This window comes from Cynocephalus volans, chromosome 11, assembly GCF_027409185.1.
Source record: "Cynocephalus volans isolate mCynVol1 chromosome 11, mCynVol1.pri, whole genome shotgun sequence".
NCBI lineage: Eukaryota > Metazoa > Chordata > Mammalia > Dermoptera > Cynocephalidae > Cynocephalus > Cynocephalus volans.
The window spans coordinates 67,570,136-67,598,057 of record NC_084470.1 but is presented as its reverse complement, the minus strand read 5'-3'; the positions used below and the strand labels follow the sequence as shown (position 1 = coordinate 67,598,057).

The window sequence follows — 27,922 nt, the reverse complement described above, 5'->3', positions numbered from 1 at the left end:
TTCCTCCATCTTCAGGTCTGGTTCATCTGCACCCCCAACCCCACTCCCAAGGTACTGCCCCCTGATTATCCTGCTACAGCCTTCACCTGTCAATCTCTCTGCATAAGCGCCTTGGGGTAGGGGGAACTATTCCTTCCTTGTTGCTGTATACATAGCACCTGGCACATAGTAGTTACTCCATAAGTATTTAATGAAGCAAGAACTAAGGGCTCAATACATATTCAATGGATGTGGAACATCTCTCCATTAGAACTTGAAATCTATGAAAAAAAGAGCATCTGCCCTCTATTTCTCTGAACTTGAAATCTATGAAAAAGAAAGCATCTGCCCTCTATTTCTCTAACACTGACTGACACATGCAGAAAAACTGTATGTGTCAGTAAGTGCTGATAAACAAGCCTGAAACAGGAAATGTAGAGTGAAGCCTTCAAGTCCATCCTGTGCTTCCCACAGAGCTCAGATGTACCAGGTGCCCCTACTTTGTGCAGTCTTTGAACTCCTAGATCCCAGGCCCATGGGGTGACTACAAGGAACAAACACTGTCTCCTCCTGCAGCCGGGGTCCAGACCCCCAGTCTACTACAGCAAGTCGTGTTAAAGAGAGCCCTGCCAACTTTCCAAAACATCTTGGTCTTGTTCTGAAAATAATTCCCCACCCCCAGTCCCACCTTGCTTTTATCCTGGAGCCCTCTACTATCTGACATATTCAAGGGATTGCTGGAGTTTTAGGACTAGAAGGGAAGTTATCTGGTTCATTCCCCCACCCCTGCCCCCAACCTCATGTTTTATAGGATAGGACCCAGACAGGAAATGCCGCTAATGACATAGCTGGAACCAGGATCCAGGCCTCCTGATTTCTGGTCTAAATGACTTTTGCGTGGACATTAAATCCCCCTTACGCTGAGTATGTATGAGGTTTAAAGTGGTAAGAAGGATATAGCACAGTGAGGCTTTTAAATGGTAGAAAGTGCCCTGTTAATAAGATGAATAAGGTGGGGGGCAGGTGGGGGACAGGTGCGGAGGATTCTCAGCTCACTCTCCTCATGACTGGAAGACACATGTTTTCCCTGTACAATAGCTGGCTCTCGATTAGACTTTCTAATTCAAATGAACACCTCACAACTCCCCCACAGAAGACCAAAGGCCTACGCTTCCTTTCTGTGGATTTGGTTATTTGGAGAAAACTAGGAATAAAAAGAAATGTCCAGTCATCCCAGGCTGTGGACCCAGGGAGGAGAGAGGTGGCTGCTGATGTCCTGAGAGCTCCTGGTTACCCAGCTCCTGGGGATCAGGATGGCTTCACAGGAGCCATCCTGCTTGCTGCTCAACCTTAGTCAGAGCAGCAAGCAGGAAAAATGGCTGTGTTGATTTTGGCCACCACTTGAACAGAGAACTCCAATCCTGCTGAAGCTGGGTAGTGACCACAGACCATTTGGGAAATGAAGAGGCAGAGACATTGTCCACATCAAAAGGGAAAAATGAGCCAGATTAGAGAAGTGCCAGAAGTTGGGAGGTGTGTAGAGTACACTTAGGGAACCACAGGCCATGCTGTGAATTTCGGGAATGGTTCAGTCAAGCTGGCACGGAGGTGGCAGCCTACGCTTCCTTTTCCTGAGGCAGCTGCTGAGTCAGCCTAGAGACAAGTTCTGACATTTCATTCAAAGGGGGAAATAAATTGGCATCTCTGAAAACAGCATCATACCTATTACTTCATTACAGGGCTGTGCCCTCTAAACAGTGGCTGGCTTGGGTTCTGGCAAGAATTTTGGGTGGTCTTTTATACCCCTGCCCACATCTGCTTTGGACTCCTGACCATCTGCCACGCTGGGGCAAGAGGCAAAAGATCGAGGACAATAGCAGCATGTGGGGGAGGTACAGTGGAAGAAAATACAGAGACCAGCCAACCTTCCAGGGGCCACATAGCATTTTAACATGAAAATAGACCAGACTACAATCACACAAATGTGTAACCCTGGGTAAGGCCCTCTGTATTAGTCCATTTCTGTTGCTTATAACAAAATATATGGAACTGGGAATTATATAAAGAAACCAAAATTTCTTTTCAGAGGCTGGGAAGTCCAAAGTCCAGGGAACACATCTGGTGAGGGTCTTGATGGCAGTGACAGTGACCCAGGGGTCTCACATGGCCGAAAATAGTAGAGCAGAGAGAGCAAGAGACCAACCTCCTCATTCACTCTCCTTTCAAAGCCCTCAGAACCACGCCCATGACCACCATTATTAATCCATTTACTACAGCATGGTCCTACAATCTAATCGCCTCCCCACGGCCACACCTTTCAATTACCTTAAGGATTTCCCACCCTCCCAACAGTCACAGTGGGGGCCAAGTTTCTTTTTCTTTTTTTTTCTTTTTTAAATTATCAATATACAATGTAGTAGATTTTCGTGTCCCTTTACCAATTCCTCCTTTTCCCCCTTTCCTTCTCTCCCCGCCCCCACCAAGTTTCTAATACATAAAACTTGGGGGACACAATCCAAGCTTCAATCAATTGAGGGGGACATTCAATCCACTACACCCTTCTTCTTTGGGGACCTGAGTTTCCTCATCTATAAAATGAAAGGGTTAGTCTTGATATGTCTGCCTGAAGATTCCTTGTAGCTCTGGCGCCATGTGACTCAATGTACTTCTGGCACAAGCTCCCTGAGAGCAGGGAGTGCGTCTGCTTCGTGGCTGCATCCCCAACACCCAGCCCTGCACGTGGCATAGCAGGTGTTCAATGTTTGTTGAATAAATGGCATCATTACTAGTGCACCATTACATGACACCTTGATGCTTGCCCTCAGGAGTACATAGGCAGACATTCTCAAGAATTAATGTAGACAAAACCACTGAACAGGGCGGGTTAGGGCTGATTTGATAAGTCAACTCAGATGGCCTGCTGTCTAACAATTTTGGGAACACTCAAAGTGAAACATGGAGAAATAACAGCCATAAAAGATGTTACTCTGACAGAATTTGAGCTGTCTCAAGTCTTCGAGCTCCAGTCTTATCTGTGATGTCTTTTCTCTTATGCAAACCAAAAAACAAGTGGGGGAAAGAATGGGATCCTAGTAACAACTCATTTTGTAACTTATAGTAAGTGTGAGTTTGAAATAAACTTTCCTTCTCTTGGTTATATTCTGGAAAGACATTTTCCTTAGCCCTGCAGAGCACTTCCATTAGAAAATGGCAGGTACATTATAGAGTAAGGCTTTTCACACTTTAATGTGCATGCAAATCACCTGAGGCCCTTGGTGAGCTCAGAGTAATTCAGTAGGTCTGGGAGGGGGCCTGAATTCTGCACTTTTGACAAGCTTTTAGTAAAACCAATTCTGCTGGCCAGAGAACCACACTGTGAATAGCAAGCCTCAAGGGCTCTGGTTTTCAAACTTGGCTGCACACTGGAATCACTTGGGGAGCTTTATAAACTACCAGCCCCACCAGAGATTCTGATTTAATTGACATGTATGCAGCCTGGGCATAAGGATTTTTTAAAGCTCCCCAGGTGACTGTAGTATGCAGAAAGTTTGGTGCCTGAGAAGTACACCTCTATTTCTCCCCTCTCTGAAAGAGGAATAAAAAGTGCCTCTCTCTACTTCAAAAGGAATGCTTTGAGGACCCAATTATCCAATACAATCATCTCTATTCTCTTAGCAAGGAAATTAACAATACCGAGAATTACACTTAGAAAGCATCTTAGCATGATTTAGCTCTAACAAATCAGTTGAATTCTATTCATTGATTCAATTATACAATGGTTTCTATTGGTCTCTTCAAGGCCACACCAGAGTGTATTAAATATTTAGTTCCTCATTCTGCTGACATCAGGCTTAGGTTATTGATGCTGGCTTTGTGTGTAATCGGTATTGGAAGAGAGGCCCATTCCACCTCAGTCCCCTGGCAGCTGGCCTGATCCAGGGAAGGTTTGGAAGAGAACTAGCTCCTGTGCTTTGCAGGGAGTAGGTCTCAGGGAACAAATGGAAAGACACAGAAAGGACCCTTCCGAATCACTGTTGTGTTTAAAGTAAGTTCCCAGAAAAACCAGACACACTGTATATTGTAAATACAAAAAAAGAGCCAAATACAAATTAAATTGAGATTACTTTATACATTATTGTGGATTATTTACCCTCTAAAGACAAGACTATAAATACATAGACAGGATAATTTCTCTTCCATATTTTTCTGTGAGGACATTACCAACATTTTGGAAGTAAATTATTTTCTTCTTATACATCTACTATAAATTACAATCAAATAAGTCTCAGTAAGTAAATAATACCCTATAACAAATAAGCACATTTCCCCACTTGGAAGTAGAGTTTCTCCCACATACATTATCTCTAGCAAAGTACAATAACCCTTTAGCCATGAAGAGTTAAATGGCCATAGCTCAGAGATCCCTTTGCTCACTAGTGTAGTTTACAGAATAGTTATTTGGATCTAAATATTTCTTAACCAGCTCACAATTAGACAAGATATGATTGTAGCCATGAAGAGTTAAATGGCTATAGCTCATAGATCCCTTTGCTTACCAGTGTAGTTTGCAGAATAGTTGTTTGGATCTAAAAATTTCTTAACCAGCTCACAATTAGACAAGATATGATTGTAGCCATGAAGAGTTAAATGGCTATAGCTCATAGACCCCTTTGCTTACCAGTGTAGTTTGCAGAATAGTTGTTTGGATCTAAAAATTTCTTAACCAGCTCACAATTAGACAAGATATGATTTGTGGTGATAACGTTGAGATAATTCTGAAGACCTTTCTGCCTCTCAGCTATGAATTCACGATCCATGTTACCAATCAATTTTTTGGGAGGAAGAGGTAGACTTAGGCCTGCAATCTTAAAAAAAAAAAAAAAGGATTATATTCATGCTATCCACAGATAAGATTATCAGAATCCTGAACCATTACATTTCATTAAATCTAAGACAACATAGACTTTAAGATACATTCTAATTTCATTGATAATAGAAAAATGCGAAAAAAGACTATGCATCTTAAAATTGATAAAATACAGTATTAAGCATAATAACTTTATAATTTTATTTTTTAAATATACTTTTATTTTTACTAAAGTTTATACATGATCATTTCAACAACAAGTAGTTATTATTATTGCCAGTCCCATGACACACTCCCCACTACCCCTGCCAACAGGTGACATATCCAGGGAGTTCTCCACTCTCCTGAGACAGCCACATTCAATTCTTTCAGCTGATCTTTTGGCACTAGGAAATGCTCATATTGTTATGTCTCAATTTTTCATTTTTAGGCATCATCTGTAAATTTCCCATTACCGAAGATGAGGATTAAGTTCTCTTTCACAATCCTGACCTTAACCCACACAACCTATCCCCAATCCTCCCAATATTGTTACATTATAATTTTATTTAGTACAACATTCATGTGTATATTAGGTAAATGATAGTCAAGACTGAGCTAAAGAGCCATGCTTACTTTTCCTTTCCAACAACTTGTAGTCTATTTTTCCAGTTTTCTATTCAACTCCAAACTCTCCATCCATGCCTTCTCTCAACACACTGATAAACCAATTTTCTCTTTTGGAGAGTATCTTCCAGAGCCCACCGACCTGCTCCAAGCAGGATTCGTGGTCGCTGCACTGCTGCAAAGCTGGCATCCTGGGCCCTCTCTTGTCTTCACCCTGGAGATGCTTTGCCTTTCCCCTGCTGAACCCCATTTTATATCCCACCTTCCCTTTTCTTACATAATTACCTGTTTTGGGTGGAACATACCCAAAGTCAGCTTTAAAAAAGGGAGCAGGGCTGGCTGGTTAGATCACTTGGGAGAGTGAGGTCTTTATAACACCAAGGTCAAGGGTTCATTCAGATCCCTGTACCAGCCAGCCACCAAAAATAAATTAATTAATTTAAATAAAAAGGGCAGCAAGGGAAATAAATTTTTTGAAACCTTGCATGTGTAAAAATGTCTTTATTCTCCCTTCACACTTGACTTACAGCTATTCTTTATGTGGAATTCTCAGTCGGCAATACTTTTTCTTCACAATTTTAAAGAACTATTTTATTGTCTTCTAGTTTACAGTGCTGCTTGTATAGGTCCAAGCATACTGATTCTTGATTCTAGTTTCTATTGTTGTTGTTTTTGGTTTTTTTCTCCCTGGAAGCTTTCAGAATCTTCTCTGTGACCTCAATTTGTGAATTTCATGTGCCTTTATGTTGGTCTATTTTTGTCCTTTGTACTGAGCACTTGGCCCTTTCAGTCTAGAAACTGATATCCTTAAACAGTTTGGTATTTTCTTGTATTACGTTATTATTTCTTCCCTTTCATGCCCTCTGCTTTTTCTGGAACTCTTATTTTTCAATGTTGGACCTTCTGGACTGGTTCTCTAATTTTCTTTTTTGGTTGTTTATTTTTCTTTTTTTTTTTTTATTTTCTGTTCCTCTAATTTTCTTATCTGTTCTCTTCTATTTCCCACTTTTTTTTAAAAGAATATTTCCTTTATCTTTCAACCCTTCTAAAGAGTTTTCATTCCTACTATCTTCTTTTTTTAATGCTCTTTTCTATTCTTTTTTTTTTCTTAATAGCATCTTGAATGTAGCATCCTGAATATGACACAATTTCTTATCTCTATGAGACAATAAAAGATAGCTTTTCTGAAGTGCCTGAAACATTCTTCTTATGGCATACTTTCTGCTTCCTGAAGGTCCCTTTTTTTCTTATCTGTTTTCATCACTATCTTTGATGTTAAAAGTGTTTCTTAGTGGGAGTCCAGCATGAACAGGAACTGGGATTTAAGGGCCACATTTTGGGGGTATCCCAGGTCCACTCTCTGCCAGAAATCATGGGAAGATAATGTTGTGGGATGTGAGCAGTGAAATTGAGAAAAAAACAGAAGACTCCTACAAAACAGACCCACAGGAAGAAAACTAAAAGAAAAACATATCAAGCAGGGTGGAAACACTAATACTTCAGTAACTGATGAGGAAGAACATGGAAAAATTTTACCAAAAATAAGTATTGAACATGGAAAAAAACTGAACTGCTCTTAGGTACAAAAATCAAAGGATACCACAATATATTAGCAGCTGATCAGACTAGTTATATATCTATATATCCCTTAAATAAAGGTCAAATCCAATAAAAACATTTAAAATAAACAAACAAAAAGTATTCTTAGTGGGAGTCTGGTGATCTTTGGTTGTCACTTATATTTAAGAGTGGAGCACCAAAATCTAACTGAAAGCTCTCTGAGTGATGCCTGAGGCTTATCTACTGTGGGCTTTACCAGATAACCCCACTCAGCTATTTCATTGGAGGAACCTTTAGCTCTTTCCTCTTATGCTGGGCAGATTCGCCAGAAAAGTTTCTTCCAATCTCCTGCCTGGAGGGTCTATGCGTGACTGCCAGAATTCTGGGAACTAAGAGGAATAAGAAGGCTGGGAGAAGAGGGGGTGGTCATACACATTATGTAAATGTGTTCAACTGTACCTGCATTTCCCAGTCTAAAGACTGTTTTATCCTCTCCAGAGACTAAACTTCCAGTTTTTTTTGCTGGAGGGACAATGGAAAGCATAAGTTGCTCAGATATTTGAAGATCTGACTACTTCTTAGACTTTCAAACTCCTGATTTTAGCTTGAACTTCACCCTATTCTGGAGGCAGCCCATTGGTGCTGCCAATTGCTGAACATCTGGGAGGTTCTGTGATGAAAATTGGGACCCAATGAGATTATCTGCTTCCCATCTCAGAATTCTGCTTCCCATATATGCTTAATTAGTTAGATCTCATCCACTGAATTTGCAGCCTAAAATGCTTTGTTGTAGTTTTCTCCTCTCCTATTTGTTTTTGAAGGTGAGGGTGAGGGTGAGGGTGAGCGTGAGGGTGAGGGTGAGGGTGAGGGAGTGTGTGTGTGTGTGTGTGTGTGTGTGTGTGTGTGTGTGTGTGTGTGTGTGTGTGTGTGTGTGTGTAAAATCATGTTACTGTTGTTTTAGAGTGGTTTGGGGAGGGAAGAAAAGTAAATGTAGGTGCTCAATCTACTATCATTCTCCAGATCATTTAAAACTTTATGAGTCTATTTTTTAAACTTAAAAATCAAAGCATCAGATTGGCACTTTGATTTAATGAGCAAAGTCACTTTCAAACAGTAGTGCTATTCTACATTTGTGCTTATATTAGAGCAATCCAAGTGGCATTTGTATTGATTGAGGGTAAGGTCTAAAGAGAAGGGCATCTTGAATTCAAAACAGAATGTAATCTAAACCATTCACGTGGGTAAACCTACTTACGATTGTTCCACTCCGTATTTTTCAAACAACAATGATACAGCCAAATGAAGACCTTGAACTTGATACTGGACAAGATAAAAAGATCAGCTGACAATTCTAAATTGCCTATTTCTCCAACATCATTATGAAAATATGTCAGATCATACTTAGAGTGAATTTTCTATCATGGCATAATTCATTGCCAGATAAGACACTTAAATTTCAGGTTGTTTTCCTCATTCATACAATTCAACTTTACCCAGTAGCAGTTTCTTTATTAACTAAAGAAATATAAAGATACGAAGAAAGCATATCACTCAGCTACTACACATCCAAGCCAGTCACTTTATTTTTTGTTCAGAGGCATAAAGTATTAAATCAAGGGTAACATATCACCTAAAACACAATTGATGTATCCCTTTCTAAAACTATTTAATGAAGTTGCAGAATATAATCTCATTTATTTGTATGCTGTGTGTGTGTGTGTGTGTGTGTGTGTGTATGTGCATAAGCCCAGGATTATGGATATATAAGCACAAAAATGTCTAAAAGGACTCACACTAAATGCTTAACAATAGCCACCTCTGGGAGCAGGTTTGTTAATTAATTTTTATTTCTCCACTATGAAATGTTTACAATGCCCATTTACTACTTTTTTTTTTCAATTAAAAAAGAAAGCTCCTTTTGCTTATCAAATTGACAGTAAATGCAGCGAGGATAAAAAAAAAATGCCATTAACCAGTATCAACAGATGAGTCTGCATGACCTGCATGACAGCAGACCCAACTGAATCCCACATCACTCAGAGTGGAGTCACATCTGACATCAGATTTATCAGAAAATATATTTTGGCCATTTTTCATTCACAGTGGAGATTGAGAATAAATTTGACAAAGTATCTGTTTTGAACTTTATGGCCTCCAAACTTCAACCAATCTATTTTTTCAAGCTTCCTTTCATTTGAGGAAAAGGTACTGATCTGCCCAGACATCCCATCAGTTCTTCCATACCATCAAGTGAAACAAATAGTTCTTTTGCCAACAGCTGAGATTATAGTGTCCCTGTTATATCAGACAGACTGGGGGTGCTTTTCCTCCCCTAATTTAAGATCTCATAATAAATATTCCTGAAAGTACTAAAACTATGCAACATGTGTGCTATTTTAAAATCTTGCCCTTTAAAAAAGGTTAGTATTCAAGAGACAATTTTTTCTCTTTCAGTTCTCTCCTAGAATTTCTAAAATGCTTACCAATCACATAATGTAAAATTTAGAACTCCAATGACTAATAAGAAGAAAGGGAAAAAGAATACTAGCACACAGAGTGATAAAGTCACCAAGCCACTGATTTCCGAGACACATCAACACTGATGACTTCAAGCCAGGATACCTCATCATCTCACTTTTACTTCCTTTCCTCTTTAACGTGCCCTATTAATTCCCTTCTTGAGTTCCTTACAGAAGGAAAAGAGAACAAGAACACCAGCAGAGAAGTCCCCAGAGTTCCATTCATAACAACTGCAGAGTGCCAATGCAAAGGGGGAATGATCCCCAAAGTGAGGTCTAGAGCCCATAATATGACCCACGCTAGCTTAGTAGAAGCCTTTAAATTACATGACAAACTATACCACAATTTCAAGAAAACTAGCTTCTGTATGGAGGAAAAACCTTCAAACTTAATCTGTTCATCTCTCCTAACTTACTTCCATCATCAGATCTTAATGATCTGCAAATTGCCTTCTATCATATTCCAGTCAGTATTCTAGGGAGTTCTAAGCTTCCAATTTGTCCCAATTTCTCCCCAGAGTACAGTAAAGTCTCTCCTAGGTCAATCATGGCCATTAAAATTAGAATCACAAGACATCTGTGCTATTTAAGAGACTTCAGAAGTCGAGTTCAACCCCTTCATTTCAGATGGGGAAAGTGAGGCCCAAGAGTAGAAACGACTGACCCAAGGTCTTAGTGCTGGTCCGGGGCACAGCCTGGGCTCCTTCCCTCTCTGCCCAGTTCCCATCATTTCAACTGCCTGCTTCTTCCTTTTCTTCATTGTCTGCTGTCTCCCTTGATGGTTGCTAATTTGATGTTGTGTTTAAAATAAGGTGGTAATTTTTCTTCATTGTTACCACAAAATATGCTCACTATTAAAAGTTTGAAAAATGCAGCTTTTTTCTCTTTTCTTACTTACATAGCTTACATGTATGTGTTTGTTTATAGAGAACTTGGAAAGAACAGAACAGTATAAAGAACCAGAATAAAACATAACCCATAATCCTGCCACCTGGGAATCACCATTGTTAACATTTTGTCATATTTCCTTCCATCTTTTTTTCTAAACATTCTGTGTAATTTATATTATACTGCATGTATAATTTTACATTCTGCTTTTTTTCCCACCTAGGCATGTTCCTACTGGATGCAGATAACTCTGCATATGTGTATTATATTTCTCTTTCTTCAGCAGGAATTCATTTATTTGTCAAAAGGGTAACTGAACACTGAAAATTATGGTCACAGTTTTATTCTGTGGTTTTGGGGTCTTTTTGGTCTGTTTCACAGAGGTTGTTTTGAAACTATTTTGTTGCCAAAAAGCTGTATGTACTTTCTTCTGTTTGTTTACTTGGATCCAAAAAAACCTCCCACTAAAATGATGTCTGGCCATATTCTGCACAGCACAAGCCAAAATCAATACATGCGGATATTTGCATTTGAAATAAGATGCACATTGAGAGTGCCTGTTTTAAAGGGGAAAATTACACTGAAGCAAAAATAAAACTCTAGTATATTAAAAAGGCCATAAATGAATGGTCATGGACATTCAGCCTTATATCCCCAAAGTAAGAGCAAATGGGAGATAAAACCCTCTTCTCCATGCCCCCATTCTCAGAGACTGGGTCTAGGCAACTTCAATTTCAAAAGTATTTCTCCCACAATTCTTACCTAGTTGTGGCTGAATATCATCGTACAAAGATCACTCCCCCTTCTTTAATACTGGGCACAAAGACAAAAACACATCATAACTCCCAAATGCTCATACCACTTTTAACTCTCAAACACTCATAGCACTGTGGAAATGGCACAAGGGCCACTGCATTGGCGGGGCGGAAGGAGTTTGAGGAGAAAATCTGCTGCTGGAATAAAGTGCACATCAGTGTCTTATCTACAATATCATCACAGGTCCAGCTTTTGCCTAAGTGCAAAGAATATGCTATTAAAATCCATAAATGAAACCAATTAAACCTGTCAATGAGGAGAATTCAATCTCTGCCAATATTCTATCTGGAGATTTAAATTGGTCATACTAAAATTTAAAAAAGAGGGCCGGCCCCATGGCTCACTCGGGTGAGTGCAGAGCCATTAGCGCTGAGGCCGCGGGTTCGGATCCTATATAGGGATGGCCAGTGTGCTCACTGGCTGAGTGTGGTGCGGACGACACCAAGCCGAGGGTTGCGATCCCCTTACCGGTCAAAAAAAAAAAAGACAACATGCATCACAATTATGGCAATTACATAAAGGTCTTGCAGCTACTTGGGTCAATTCTTTTTTTTTTTTTTTAAAAGATGACCAGTAAGGGGATCTTAACCCTTGACTTGGTGTTGTCAGCACCACGCTCTCCCAGTGAGCAACCGGCCATCCCTATATGGGATCCGAACCCGTGGCCTTGGTGTTATCAGCACCACACTCTCCCGAGTGAGCCACGGGCCGACCCCTTGGGTTAATTCTTTCAGAATGAAAATAAGGCATTCATACTTTCAGCAATGTTGTAAATAATGTTAAAGTCTGGGCTCTACAAATGCTATTTTCTGAAGTCTGATCAATAAAATGTGTACTTTTGAAAAAAAAGAAAGCATTATGCCCCCTCTCAGCCCTCAGTCCTCCTGACCTTTGTGGACAGGATTAGAGATCACTCAGAAAAAGTAATGATGGCTAGCTCACCAATGAGGGAGCAGTCCTTTACCTGCTGGCTGAGCTGGTCATGAGCCAAGCACTCTGGTTCAGGTTTAAAGGGTTTTACATTACCACTCAAATCTGAGGTATGCCACAAGCCCAGTGGTCTTCAGCAATCCACAGCTCTTGAAGACAGTCTGCCGAGTGAAGACATGACTGGTGTTGCCAGTACTTCCATGATGCTAAAGCCCCTCTAGCACCCTTCAACCATTACCAGCACTGACTGTGTTTCCAAACAGACTTTGCAGCTCATCCTTCTTTCCACTATGGCCACTGAGTTAGGAATACGTAAATCAAAGGGATTTAGAAATACGTATATAAGATAAACAAGTTGAGCCAAAAAATGCTGACTCTCTACTCTTACTGTTGAATGTTGACCTGCAATGTTGACTGCACAGCCTAGTTTAGTAGACAGAGTCTGAGAGAGTCCCAGCTCCATAAGTGAACAATTCTAGCAATCCATTTAGTAATTCCTAATCTGTGTAAAGGACATAATAATACACCAGCATTCCATGATTGTGGTAAGGATACAGTCTGGCACAAAGATACTCAGTTGTAAGGTGACTATTAATTATAAACCACATGTTTGTTACCAAAAGTTTATTTTTAGAGCTATACATCATCTGTTTAAAGTATGAATTTATCTCCTTTGCCAGAGAAATTCTCTAATTTCTTGTTCCTGATATTGCCATTTCCAACCAGTTTCTTAGACACTCCAAGCAATCAATGTGTGTTACTGGAGTTTCAAAACATTTACCTGCAAGCTGTTGTTCAGCAAATCAAAGTCACTGTATCTTCTAACAATCTGTAAGAGACAAGACAGTGGTGTTTTGATTCAGCAAAGACCATCTCTTTTCATTTCCTTATTTAATGTTTACTAATATTAGTAATATTGGCACGCTAGAGCTGAGGTACTTGTGCTAAGGTTAGTAGGGCTTATACCTGGTGCTTAACTTGTTTAACTTGTTAAACCCAGGGAACAGACTTAACAGTGCCCCAGGCTTGGCTGGGCCATGAGAAACTGCTTAATGCAGCGAAACTCACAAGATGCCAACAGGTAAGCGAGAATATTTGTTTTCTGGGCAAACAACCCTTCAAATATCTTTCTTATTAACCAGGTACCTAGAAAGATGAATTAATGACTTAAAAGGAAAAATAAAAGCTTTACTGAGCATGGAATCAAAGCAAAAGGAAGCAGACAGTTTTGAGACCATTTCTTCTCTGCCCTGGATAAAACTTCCCCTGAACTGAGATCCCACCACCCTAGAGACTGGACTGTACCTGCAAGCAGAGCTGCCACACCTCGCCCTGATTCCCCAGGTTTGCCCCTCTTTGCAGACAGTCCACCTTCCACTGCCTACACATTCTTTCTTAGGTGTGTTGACAGCATTGATTAGGCCATAGCCAAATATACTAGCTCGTCAGGCTCTGGGCAAGGAATTTATTTTGCTTTTGAATAGTTTGACTTCAACGTTTATTAGTGATTCTCAAATGTTAGTACAGTGAAGAAGAATTACCTGGAGATCACCTAGGACCCTGCTGGGGCTCAGAAAATGATACTCCAAAATAAGACACTTTGGGCTGGCCAGTTAGCTCAGTTGGTTAGAGCATGATGCTGATCACACCAAGGTTCAGGGTTCGAGCCCTGGGGGGGAGGGGGAATAAAATCCTCCATAAGGGACTTATTTGGATCTGGTTAAATTTAAAAAGGAGTCAATTGAGCTTTCAGGGTATCTGGCTGGCCAGAAGAAAGGGGAAGCTAGTTAGAAAGAGTATAGGGGCAATGGAGGGCCATACATAGCATGGGAGAATAATAACAGAAAAGCTCTTAGGTTCAATTCATGATTTGGGCAGATCTAAAGTAGAGACAGTCCAAAATAAGACACTTTGGCAGGTTGAGTACTTTAAGCTAAAGGAGACTGGAAGGCCTCAGAAGCAGCCTCAGAAGCAAGTCTCTCTCTGACCTTCTCCTGCCCTTCTGTCTCCCAGCTCTCTTTCTCTCTGAAGGGAGGAGTAAAAACCAGAATCCTTCTTCCCTAAGGGGGGTCATAAAAACCAGAACCCCTCTCCCCCAAAGCAAGCCATAACAACTACAATGGTCACTCTCTCCCTTTTTGCTTGAAAACCTTCATCCCAGAGGGGTCCTTCCCTATACCAGGGAGGAAGGAATACCACATGAAGATTCCAAGAACAATCTGAACAGATAGGTCTTCCTGGATTTCTCACCCTCAGTGTATTACCATTACATCATACCCTTTTGTCCAATCACATTTCTACACAGCTGTCCATTTTTCACTGAATCTGAGGATAAAAATGGACAGTTTTCCCTGGGTCTTCAGGTCTTTATTTTTAAAGACTCTCTTGTTACATACAACTTTGATTAAATAATTTTGTTATGCTTTTTTTTCTTGTTAACCTGTCTTTTTTATAGGAGTGCCAGCAGTAACCCTTATGATGGGTGAGGAAAAGGGTCACACATTTCCACCCCTACAACCCCACCCACAGAGAATCTAATTCAGCAGGTTTAAAATGGGGACCAAGAATCTACATTTTTGTTAAGTACCCCCGGGTTTCTAATGTAGTAGGTCTAGAAAACTGCATCAAGGGTTGATTTTTCTGGTGGGGAATTGCTGTTAGCCCTGCTTGCCAAATACACATAAAAAAAAAGTTAAATATCTCTAATGAGAGCAAAGAAGCAAAAGATCATACAGTGATTAACCATAGAGAATATAGGAATTTCAACTCTGTTCTACCAGTGATCTAAGTGTGACCTCAGAAAAGTTGTCTACTTCTCAGATGTAAAATGTAAAATAAATACTACCACATAGGACTGTTTTTAAAGGATTAAACGAATTAATGTGCTTGACCAGTGCTGAACACTTAATAAATGCTCACTAGATGTCAAATATAATAACTATTCAAATAAGAATCAGTTTGAAATCTCAGGCAAAGAAAAGACTAAGTGTGGGCCACTGAGAGACTGCTTAAGGTGGGAGGCAAGGTTTGAGCTGGACTGTGAAGGACAAGATAAGATTATTGGAAGAGGGGAATGGTTGGGTTGGGATGAGGTATGGTAATTATAATTACTACAATAAGGGAAAAAATGGCCTTTATACAGAATTAAGTCACCCTCTGCAAGTCAACTAGGGTGGGAAGGACCTCTAGATCTGTCCAGGAAGTCTTTTCTTTCTGAGGCCACCACTGAGAAAAGCAGAGCCTGGGGCCCCAAGATGACCCTCCTTAGAGACCATGAGGGAGCTAGCAATAGAAGTTGCACGTGAGTAGACTTAAGAGTCCATGAAATGCAGTGTCCCAAACTACAACAACCAGGACCTTTCTATCTGGTGGACTGAACTCTAACCTCTCCTACAGGAACCATGGCTACAGGTGAGGAAATTTGAATTTCAAGGAAGAAAACAAGAATTTGCATATCCTACAGGCTCTGGGTTGAACTGGAGAACAAATTCCTAGATATTCCATGGTAACATGATACACAATTTAACCAAACAACTGGGAATAGAAAAGCCTTTCATAATACTTGTCTTAAAGCTAAAGGTTTATAGCTAAAAGAAATATGATTTATATTTATGCATGTTCTGATTTTTCCAAATTTTTAAGTACCCTAAGTCAGGGTTTCAGTCACAAGTTTAAACATTTTTCTAATGGACAAAAAAATGCTTACCTGCCAGCTGTTTTCTGCAGAAATTCCTCTTTGCACCCGAATAATATATTCCTAAAAAAAAAAAAAAGAGGGGAAAAAGAGCCTCAGTAATAAAACCCCCAAATCAGAGAATCAAAAGTAAGTAAAAATATAAGATAAAGTAGACTTCAGAGCAAAGAGAATTACCAGAGATAGAGAGGAACATTACATAAAGACAAAAGTAATCTATCAGGAGGCACAGCAATCCTAAATGTGTATGCACTGAACAACAGAGCTGTAAATTACGTGAGGCAAAAACTGATAGACCTGAAAGAAACAGAAAAATCCACAATTATCCTTGGAGACTTCAACACCTCTCTCTTGGCAATTGACTGAACAACTAAACAGAAAACCAGTTAGGATATAGAACTCAACAACACCATCCACCAACAAGATTTAATTAGTATTTGTAGAGCACTCCATCCAATAATTGCAGAATACACATTCTTTTCAAGTGACCATGCAACACAGACCATATCCTAAGCAATAAATCCTCAACAAATTTAAAAGAACTGAAATCATACAAAAGTAGAAATCAGTAATAGAAAGGTAACAGGAAGATCTCCAGGTAATTGGAAACTAAACAACACACTTTTAAATAACCCATAGATCAAAGAGGAACTCTCAGGAGAAATTTAATAATAATAATAAAATACATTAAACTGAAAGAAAATAGAGTATATCAAAATCTGTGAGACACAGCTAACATAGTTCTAAGAGAGAAATTTAAGCACTAAATGCTTATATTACAAAAGAGGGAATGTATTAAATCAATAATCTAAGCTCCACCTGAAGAAAAAAGAGCATAATAAACTCTAAGCAAGCAGAAGGAAGGAAATCAGGAGAAGAGCAGAAATCAGTAAAACTGAAAACAAAAAAAATAGAGAACAATCAATGAAATAATAAGCTGATTCTTTAAAAAGATCAATAAAGTTGACAAGTCTCTAACAACACTGACAAAGAAAAAAGAGATAAGACACAAATATTAGTAATTTCAGGAATTAAATGGGTATCATTATGGACTGTGCAGATACCAAAAGGACAAGGGAATCCTATGAATAAATCTATATACATAAATTTGACAACTTAGATAAAATAGACCACTTCCTCAAAAAACACTAAGTATCACAACTCACCCAATATGAAATAGCTAATTTGGTAATCTCTATAACTATTAAGAAAATTGAATTCATAACTTAAAAACTCCCCCAAAAAACAAATATTCAGGCCCAATCACTGGAGAGTTCTAAGTGCTTAAAGAATTAATACCAATTCTACACAAACTCTTCCAAGAAACAGAAGAGGAAGGAACACTTCCCAATTCATTCAATAAAGCTAGTATAACCCCAATACCAAAACCAAAGACAGTACAAGAAAAAAGAACTATAGACCAATGTTATTCATGAACATAGGCTCAAAAATCTTCACCAAATATTGGCAAATAGAATTCAGCAATATATAAAAAGAATTATATACCATGACCAAGTGAGGTTTATTCCAGGGATAGAAGGCTGGTTCACTATTTGAAAACCAATCAATGTAATCCACCATATTAAGAAGCTAAAGAAGAAAACATCGCATGATTTAATAAATGATACAGAAAAAGCATTTTACAAAATTCAGCACTTTTGTGATAAAAACTTTCAGCAAATTGGGAATAGAGGGGAACCTCCTCAAGTTGATTAAAAGCTTCTACAAGCATTCTACAGCTAACATACTTAATGATGAAGCACTTAATATTTTGCTCCAAGATCAGGAACAAAGCAAAGAGGTGTGCTCTCAGTACTTTTATTCAACATAGTGCTGGAAGGTCTAGCTAGTGTAATAGGCTAGGAAAAGAAATAAAAGGCACATAGATCAAAAGGGAGAAATAAAACTGTTCTTATTTGCAGATGACATGATAGTCTACGTAGAAAATCCAAAGGAATCTACAAAAAAACCACAGTTTATAGAACTGACAAGTAAGTTCAACAAGGTCACAAGATACATATATTGAAATATAAATTGTATATGTACATACTAGCAATGAACACACAGACACTGAAATTAAAAATACAATACCATTTACAATTACTAAAAAAAAAGACAGAAATACTTAGGTATTAATCTAAAACATGCACATAGCTTGTATGTTGAAAATGATAAAACATTGATGAAAGAAATGAAAGCTCTAAATAAACAGAAAGACATAAAGATGTCAGTTATCCCCAAATTGATACACAGGCTTAATATAAATCCTTTCAAAATCCCAGCAAGATTTTTTTTTCTAGATATAGACAAGATTATTCTAAATTGTATATGGGAAGGCAAGAAACTAGAATAGCTAAAACAATTTTGGGAAAAAAAATAAAATAGGAAGAATCAGCCTATCTGATTTCAAGACTTACCATATAACCACAGTAATCAAGATCATGTGGTACTAACACACAGTCATATAAATAGACGTACAAATCACTGAACCAAAGAACCCAGAAATAAACCCACGTAAATATGCCCATCTGACTTTAAAAAAATGCAAAAGCAACTCAATAAAGGACAGTCTTTTCGACAAATGTTGCCAGAGCAAGTGGATACCTACAGCAATAAAATGAACCTCAACCTAAGATTCAAAATTAACTCAAAATGAATGATGGACTTAAATATAAAATGTAAAACTATAAAACTTTTAGGAGAAAAATCCTTGGGATCCAGAGTTAGGCAGTGAGTTCTTAGACTTGACAGCAAAAGTACAATGCACGTAAGAGAAAACTGGACTTCATAAAAATTAAAAACTTTTGTTCTATGAAAGAACAAACTCAACAGTAAAACACATATATATAATTAGAAAATGGGCAAAAGTCAGGAACAGACATTTCACTGAAGAGGATATACAGATGGTACATAAGTACGTGAAAAGATGTTCAACATTACTAGCCATCAGGAAAATGTAAATTAAGGCCACAATGAGAGATCACTAGACACCCATCAGAATGGTGGAAATAAAAATGGTGATAACAGCAGATGCTGCCTAGGATACAGAGAAACTGGATCACTTATACATTGCTGATGAGAATGTAAAATGGTATAGCCATTCATGAGAATGTAAAATTAAACATGCAACTAATATCCAAGCCAGCAATTGTACTCCTGGACATTTATTCCAAAGAAATGAAAAGCTTATGTTCACATAAAAACTCATACATGAATGTTCATAGCAGCTTTATTAGTAACAGCCAAAAAGTGAAAACGAAACAAATGTCCTTCAATAGGTGAATGGTTAAATTCTGCTATATATGCACCATGGAATACTACTCTGCAAAAAAAAAAAGAATGAACTAATGATACACACAACAACATGGATGACCCCAGATAATTACGCTGAGTGAAAAAAGTCAATCTCGGTCCTGCCTCGTGGCTCACTCAGGAGAGTGCGGTGCTGATAGCGCCGAGGCCACGGGTTCGGATCCTATATAGGGATGGCCGGTGCGCTCACTGGCTGAGCGTGGTGCTGATCGCACCGTGCCAAGGGTTGCGATCCCCTTACCGGTCAGAAAATAGATAAATAAATAAATAAATAAAAGCCAATCTCAAATGGTTATGTACTGTACAATTCCATTTATAGAATATTCTTGAGATGACAAAATTATAAGATGGAGAACAGATTAGAGGTTGCTGGAGTTAAAGCTGAGGTAGTGAGCTGGGTGTGGAACGGAAGAGGGTGTGGCTATACAAGGGCAAAGTGAGAGATGCTTGTATGGATGGAAATGTTTCTTTTCTGTATCAATGTCAATATCCTGGTCATGACATTGTACTCTAGTTTTGCAAGTGTTACTGTTAGAGGAAATTGAGTAAAGGGTATATGGGATCTCTCCTTGTTATTTCTTACGACTGCATGAGAATCTACAATTATCTCAAATAAAAAGTTTAGTTTAAAAAGGTAAACAAAATGCAGGCATTCAAAACTAGGTGTGGTAGCAGTCAGAAGACTGAGATCCATGATTTTTGGTGTTCAAAGTTTGCATTTTACATGCACAGTCAGCTATAAAAGGCTGTGATTAAGAAATGAAAAGATGGAATAGATATGCACTGATGGCAATTCCCAAAAATACTAAATCCAGTGATCTCCAAACCTGCCTGATCATAAAAATCATCCAGCTGGGCAGTGGTGGGGTGGGGTGGGTGGTGTATTAAAATACACATTCCCAGGCCTTGCACCAGACCTGCTGAATCAGAATCTCTATAACAAAAGCCTGGGAATTATAAGTTTTAATAGCCTCCCAGGTAATTCTTACTAATAAGTCAGCAAGAAACACGGTACTAGTCCGACCTCCTGCTTATACGCACAGGGAGCTATGATGAAGGTATAGATTAAGTCATATAAAGAATGGTAACAGTTTTTCCTCAAATGCTCAGAATTGTTTTACTAACTTTGGATGGTATGATTTTAGCATTACTCATAGTCACTACTCAACAAATGCTTATCAAGTCAGTACCCAACAAATCCTTTCTACTGAATTAACTCCACTGATATAAATAGGTTATTTAGAAAATAAAGACAAATAAGCATCATTAACCTGGTAACTAGATTTTAAAACTGACCTTATTACACCATCATTTATTTTTATTCTGTGCATTTAACAAAGGCTGAAAAAGTCCACATAAACAGGAACTTCTGCCTCCTCTAGAATATGTTACATTCAACAATATCCACTCAATTATTATGAGTAAATCAACTATGTACCTGGCATCATGATTAGCTGGTTTCATATGGAGTTATAAAATAAATATTTCAAAACTGGTATGTGTAGTGTGGCAAATCTCTTATGCAATATTTCTGAATACATAATCATTTCTGAATACATAAAGATAAAATGCCAAAAACATCTGACACTCTTACATTTGGGGATCATCAGTCCTTTAGTTTTGAAATATTCTCTTAGGATTGTTTTAAAGACAAATTTTCTGGACTTTTACATTCTTACAGTAGAGCTGTAAATTAGCACATACAATTGAGTAATCCTAAACAACTACATACAGCTTTTATGATGTTTAAAGTAGGAAGAAAATGTTAAATCTCAAAAATCACTTCAAGAATCCACTGCTTCATTTATCGGAGGAAAAATATTAAATTTAAAAATTCTAGCTCAATGTTAGGCACCTACTAGACACTAACTAAGCATTATGCTGGCCTGCTTTCCCTACTTTGAGTTAAAAGTTTGTGTTCTGCAAAGATACTGCTGCCAACTGTAAATAGGGATTAAGCACATATCGTGCTTCAAACCCTGTGCATTGCTCATGCTGGAGATAGAACTCTGAACAAGAAAGGTGCAGTCTGACTAAAAAGGTACCGTACTCCACTCCTTCCCTATGTAGATATATAATTTAGATTTTTAAAAAATAAACTTTGCTATACAATCATACACAGTAATGTTTAGGAAAAACATTTGGCAGAAGCGAAGCAGTAGCTACAAGAGAGTGCTTGGGTCCTGATGTCAGGCTGTGACATCCAAAATGATATCATAGTTAATGTGTCTGCCAAGACACTCTATGTTTAGGTCAGTGTTCTCAAAAGATGGTGATTCTGCTCCCAGGGGACAGGTGGCAATGTCTGGAGACATTTTTGATTGTCTCAGGGAGAGAGGCGTGCTCTCTAGTAGGTAGAGGCCAGGGATGCTGCTAAACGTCCTATAAAGCACAGGACAACCCCCACGACAAAGAACTATCTGGCCCCAAATGTCAAAGTGGCAAGGCTGAGAAACCCAGGATCAGGGTAGCACAACAGGTCATCCCAGTCCATGATGTTTTGGGGTGCAGGATGGTGGTAGGAATTACTTCTGCCATCTGTCCTTGGCCACAGCCCACTGGTACCCCACACGCAACACCATTGTAACGTGTGCACATCCACCTAGATGGCGTGCTTAGTTCTGGCAGCCTTAAAACAGTACCCATTGTGTTTCCCCTATAAAGGTACATTAAGAATGAGGCTCCAGAAGCAGAGAGTAGAAATGGTGGTTACCAGAAGATGTGGGTGGGAGTGGATGGGGAAAAGGGAGACATTGGTCAGAAGGTACAAAGCTTCAGTTAGACAGGAGCAGAAAGTGTTAGTGACTGATTGCACAGCATGGTGACTACAGTTAATAATAATGTATTGTATATTTTATGTTATTTTTTTGTATTTTTTTAAAATTTTTATTGAATCAAAATTGATTATACATATTTTGGGGGTTTGACATTGAGATATGTTAATCAAATCAATATTACTAGCACATATATTGTTACAAATTGTAATTATTCTTTATGCCCCTTGTCCAATCCCTCCCCATCCCCTTTTCCCTCCCCCCTCCCCCCTCTAATCACCCTAGATTTCTTCTCTCCCTCTGAAAGAATAATGGTTACTCTGTTGATTGCTGCCCAAATGATCTGTCCAATGCTGAGAGGCATGATCAGGTCCCCCAATACTATCATAGAGCTATCTTTTCCATCACTCTGAAATTGGCTCTGTGGAGACAGACATCCTCCTCCTCTCTTTAGCTCTGCTGGTGACTCTCCTTGTGTCAACCCACTCCAGTAGCTGGCGGACCATCTGTGTGGTGGTTGTGGCATCTAGCTGCCTTTGCAGTGGCCATGGCTATCGTGGTGGCTGTGGTGGGCCACCCACATGGAGGAGATGTTTTTGGCCTGCTCCTTGGTGCTGGTGGTGTGCCTGGTTGTAGAGAGTGTCCGATCCCCAGCTCCATACCCCGGGTCCCCAAGTGGTTCCCGAGGCACTGGCACAGTGTGCCTGTTTGTGGGAGAGGGGTCTGGTCCCCTTCTCCATGCCCTGGGACCTGAATTGTATTTTTAAAATGGCTAAAAGAGTATATTTAAAAGACTCTCACCACAAAGAACTGATATGTAAGGTGATGGATATGTTAATTAGCTTGATTTAACCATCCCACACAGTGTGTGTGTGTATAGACATCACATTGTACCCCATAAATATATGCAATTATTATGTTAATTTAAAAGTAAATTTAAAAAGAGACCAACAAAAAAATTGACCGGATACATTTGATAAAGAACCAGATAAACCTATGAAAATGAAGAGAAAAAAGAACAAGCCTCCAGTGTAGCCCACAAAACCCACCTGCCATGTAGTCACATATACAGAGAGCAAGAAAAAAAGTAAGGCAATTTTGCACAGAAATAGTTTTATTTCATTTCAATGAGGTAAGGTAGTCTCTAAGCATAAAAACATTTGAATTCTTTTAGTTGCTTGATACGACCATCCAGCCTGACCAAAAGGAAATACTTTCACCTCAAATTTCCAATGCTGTAAACTAAAAAAATAGAACAGCTATCTACTGCTTGCAACCAGGCTGTAGCTTTTATTTTAGCAAAGAGAAGAGTGCACTGGAGACCAGTAGAAACCTGACATTTGAAGGCAGGCTTCCACCTCCCAAGCTGGAGTCAGCAGCACAGAATCCTCCAGTGAATCATTCCCTTCTTTACCGCACTCTCTGATGTGGAACAGAGCCTACAGCATATAAGAGACAATAAACCACCAAGGCCCATCAGGCAAGGAAGGGAGAACTAAGAGCCTTCCAGGGCAGTCCTGAGTCAGAAATATCTATGCTTGCCACCAAACCCTGCCATCTGCCGTCACTTCCCCAAAGGGCCCTCTCCTTCCTGTTCCTCCTCTTGACAATGCACCCCTTATTCTGGCATGCCAGGGAGGCCGCCGTGTCAAGCCACAGCACGTGGCATTGTGGCAAGTCACAGTGGTCTAGTGCTGAAGTTTTTCAAACTGGAAATGCTCTAGGACCATGTGATTTCTGACCTGAGTGAGGGAAGAGAGGAGAGAATTAACGTAAAATGAGCACCATGTGCTAGGGAATCTGCTAAACCTCTGACCCAACACTTCACAGACCATCTTCACAGCCACCCTAGGGGGTAAGATTAAATGAGCTGTCTGAGGTCACAAAGCTAGGAAGTAGCAGATTGGGAACTGGAACCCACATCCTCCTGACTCCCAAGACCCTCCAACCTGCCAGACATGGCTGGCAACCCCCAGAGCCCTGAGGCTGGGCTCTTTCTTCAACCCTGAAAAATGGGGGTCCTCACTAGTCCATGGAACTCAGCTGGTTCACCCCTAATGATGTACACCTATTGACTCCTACCTAAGCGTGCAGGGGTGGGCGCTGTCATTTCCACAACCGATGATTAATGCTTCCAGCACGGGCCATTTTCCAAGCAGGCATCCCCACTGGCATTTTGCATTTCCCGAGTTTCCAAAAAGGTATTTAGAATTGCACTGCTTAGTAGCTGGTACTCAAATGTACCCCAGTTTCATTAGATTTTAGGAATACTAAGGAAGAAAACTTATTTTGAATGTCTGGCTCCAAATTACTTTAGTGAGGCTATAAACACAGACTACTTTGAAAGAAACATGCTAAAGAAGCTAAAGCCAAAACTTAAGCAAACCTTCAAACCAGCCTAACCCACGGAATCCTCTTTTCTTTTTTGGCACAGCTATGAGATTTACCCTGACACTCAAAGGATAGAAAGACATGGGCAGCTGTTCAGAAATGTTTTATAAATATCTGTCAGTGTTCTCACGTCTCTGCCTACAAAGCAGAGGGTCTCAAGCCTTCTGCATTCTAGAATCACCTAGAGAACTTAAAAAGAAAAAATATCCATGCTTGAGTCTCTCTCTCAGAGATTCTGATTTAATTTGTCTGGGCTGGGGCATAAGCATTAGTAGGTCGTAAATGTTCGCCAGGTGATACTAATGTGCAGCCAGGGCGAAAAACCACTGTTCTAAAACTTCTTAAAGAAATCGAAGCAGCTCCACACTACAAAAACAAAAACCCTTGCATGAGGAAGGAAACAAATGAACCAAGTATCCACCCAACGTCACAGTTTCCTCTACACCTCACCTCCATATCTTCCTGCCTCTCCATAAAGGCTCAGCTCTTCTGTCTTCCTGGGTACAGTATGTACCTAACTTGAGTGTCTAGGGATCAGCACACTGTAGTGGTAGCTTCCCATTGCCACCCCTCACACGCTCTGCCAATGTTCGAGGTAAGCAAGGAACAACATTGCCCTCATTTTACAGCTAGGGAATGAGTCTCTGAGGTACAGTTGCCCAGCGCCCACCAGCCACACCACTTCTCTGGGTTCATTCCCAAACCTGCTTCTCTCCCAGAGTTTTCCTTTCAAAAGAAGGCCTGAAGGGCTGAGCCCGTGGCGCACTCGGTAGCGTGCTGCGCTAGCAGCGCGGCGACGCTTCCGCCGCCGCGGGTTCAGATCCTATATAAGGATGAGCGGTGCACTCCCTGGCTGAGCGCCGGTCACGGGGAAAAAAAAAAATAAAAGAAAAAAAAAAAAGAAGGCCTGAAAAGAATGCTGAAAACAAGTGACCTTGATGGACATCCACCACCATGCTATTTCTCTGCTCTGGAACCTTACATGGCTCCTGCTGGACACAGGATAAACCCGAACTCCTTAGACAAGCTTCCATGTTCTTCTACCACCTGACCAAACTGTCCTAAATCTTTCTTTCTATTCAAACCCTCCTCTACTGAGTCATGCTCTTTATATCCTGAACATCCCTTACTCACTCCTCTCACTTTGCTGTTCTACTGATTCAAAACCTGGGAAGCTCAGCATTTTAATCATGCTACTGCTATTTTGTTCCATGTCTGTCTATGTGTGGAGAGAGGGGAGTCTCCAAATGGATTAAGTTCCCCAACGGCTGGAATTACATATTTCATTGTATTCCAAGTAGCACCCAGTACAATGTCAGGCCAACAGCAGAAGCACAGCAAACACTCATCAATAGATATTTATTGACTGATTGCTTGCACCTTTGGGAGGGAGGAAGCCTGTTCACCTACAACCAGATAAAGTCAAATGGCACGCTCAAGAAAATCTCTACAGAATCTCCCCAGCCTTAGAATTATTTCTTTATAAGAATCAATGTTCAAAATCATAGTGTCACACAGCGCAGCAGCTGCAGCTCACAGGCAGCCGTCAGCATCACCCAAAGGACAGCAAGGTGTCTGAGAAAATTCCTCAGAATGGCAGAATCAGCTTGTAGGACTTCTGCTCAGCTCACTGGCCACCTGCCTGGCTGCTCACAGTCCTTAATATTTCACTTAGGTGCTTGCTTTGGCAGCACGTATACTAAAAAGTGGAATGATACAGAGAAGATTAACATGGCCCCTGAACAAGGATGACATGCAAATTCATGAAGGATTACATATTTTTTTAAAAAATCACTTAGAATTAATGATTACTCCTTGCTCTGCTAAATATTATTTATTGTTGTTTTATCTGCAAATTTTCAGTGCTAGAACCTACCTTTGTTTTATTTCAATTGCTGCCCAACCCAATAATGTGCAAAAACTGACCCAAAACAAATGAAAACATTATGGGTTTTTAAAGACATCTCAAGAATCACCACGTTAACCTAAATTTTGGCAGGTGAGTGAAGCCAAGTGTATCTCCTTTTCAAGCAAGTGAAACAAATTTTATTTAAAAATCTAACTGACCAAATCACAGAACTGTGTACCTTAACTTTATGCAAAACAAATTCCCTAGTGTCTCCTCTATGTTCACAGAAGAGACGAGGAACACATCACAAACATGCCCGATCCCTTCAGTGAGATGAGCGACCACAATTATGCATGCTTCTCTCTTTCTGGGCCTTTTGAAGTCTATACTCTCCTCTGTGTGATGGTCTCCTGCCCTGCCAGGAGAGCTGGTCTCTACAGGGACTTCAAAGACAGCTGATGTTCCAGCTAGGAGAAATATTGCAAAGAAGCACTCCAAAATCCTTCTGACCTCAGACATGACTACAGAATGGATATGGTACTTTAAATAGCCAGTTCCTGAAGCATTCTATAGTATAACGATTCTTAAATGACACAAAAGCAAATTATATAATTTGCTAAAATGGGAACACAGTAATTCCATCTTACATCAAAGCAAAGTAAAAAAAAAAAAAAAACCTCAAAATCTGAGGCTCAATTAAGTAGTAATTAAAAAAGAAATATAACCTTCACTTGTTCAATATCCTCACAATGCCCTAAAAATGTAGAAATGGATGTGGTGGACGTAATCTCAGAGTACCACCCACCACATATTTAACTGGCAGGAAAAGACAAACATGCAAACTCTGATCTGGATGGAAATGATAATTTTTTTTATGTGGGCTCTGGCATCTAAGGGGGCCACTCCTCATCCCTCACACCCTTAGCTGGATCAACCTGAGTACCTGCTGAAAACTAAAATGCTCCCCTCTGGACTACTTCTTCCCTACCTTCCCCCTTTTCCATTGCCTCAAAGACAGACCACCCAAGAGTCCTTCTGGAGCCTGAAGGAGGAGCTGGTCACTATGTAATGATAAGCCACTATGTGCAACTCCTCCTCCATACCACAGCCACAAGTCCCCAGCTGGGCGGGGGGGAAGGACATAGGTTTTCCATTCACACAGACCTGGATTCAAAGCCCAACTACAACTTACTAACTTTGTGACTTGACTTCTCTGAGCCTCAATTTATTCATCTGCAAAATCATACCTTTCCAACAGGGCTGTGGTAAATATTAAACGAGATAGCATATTTAGAACAGCCAGCAAAATGGCCAGCTTTGTAATTTTCTTCCCTGCTAAAAAAAAAAAACAGCAAACACAAGGTGTCTGCAGGTGAGTATATCATGGCTTTAATCAGCAAGCACAGGAGACAGTAGCAGCACTATTAAGAGCACTGAAGGAAAAACAAAAAATAACCATTCTCTTTGATCATGAGAAACAATTTTGTCAGTCTCTGATTTCTAGGAAGTACTATTACTCCAGTCTCTGTTGTCCCAGGTTCTAGGCCCACTTTTAGCTATTTTTCCCTATATTTTTCAGGTTATCCTTAGTGAGCATATGTTACTTTTATAATCAGGAAAAATAACTTTTTAAAAAGTTTCTTGGTTTTCTCCACATGTAATTGAAAACATGCTACATTAAAATAAAGAATCCTGAGTGATAAAATAAGGATTGAGATTATCTGAGGTTGGATAAGA

General features: G+C 39.7%; 1 protein-coding gene and 1 non-coding gene across 9 annotated transcripts in view; one reads left to right on the top strand and one right to left on the bottom strand.

Moving 5' to 3' along the window:
- PXK (PX domain containing serine/threonine kinase like) overlaps positions 1-27,922 on the bottom strand; it is a 73,400-nt gene that overhangs the window by 32,362 nt on the left and 13,116 nt on the right. For 5 of the 8 annotated variants that reach the window (XM_063114983.1, XM_063114984.1, XM_063114985.1 and 2 more), the window contains exon 1: positions 4,536-4,627. Coding sequence is in view for 3 of the 8 variants with exons in the window: in XM_063114980.1 (XP_062971050.1) it covers positions 4,658-4,844; positions 12,947-12,994; positions 15,872-15,922 (286 nt within the window). In the remaining 5 variants the exon portion in view is untranslated. Of the gene's footprint in view, positions 1-4,535; positions 4,628-4,657; positions 4,845-12,946; positions 12,995-15,871; positions 15,923-27,922 lie in introns of those variants that run through there. The other 3 variants (XM_063114980.1, XM_063114981.1, XM_063114982.1) reach the window with 1 other exon arrangement.
- LOC134391491 (U6 spliceosomal RNA) lies at positions 26,012-26,119 on the top strand. The gene has a single exon (XR_010025006.1). It is a non-coding gene; the product is annotated as a U6 spliceosomal RNA (small nuclear RNA).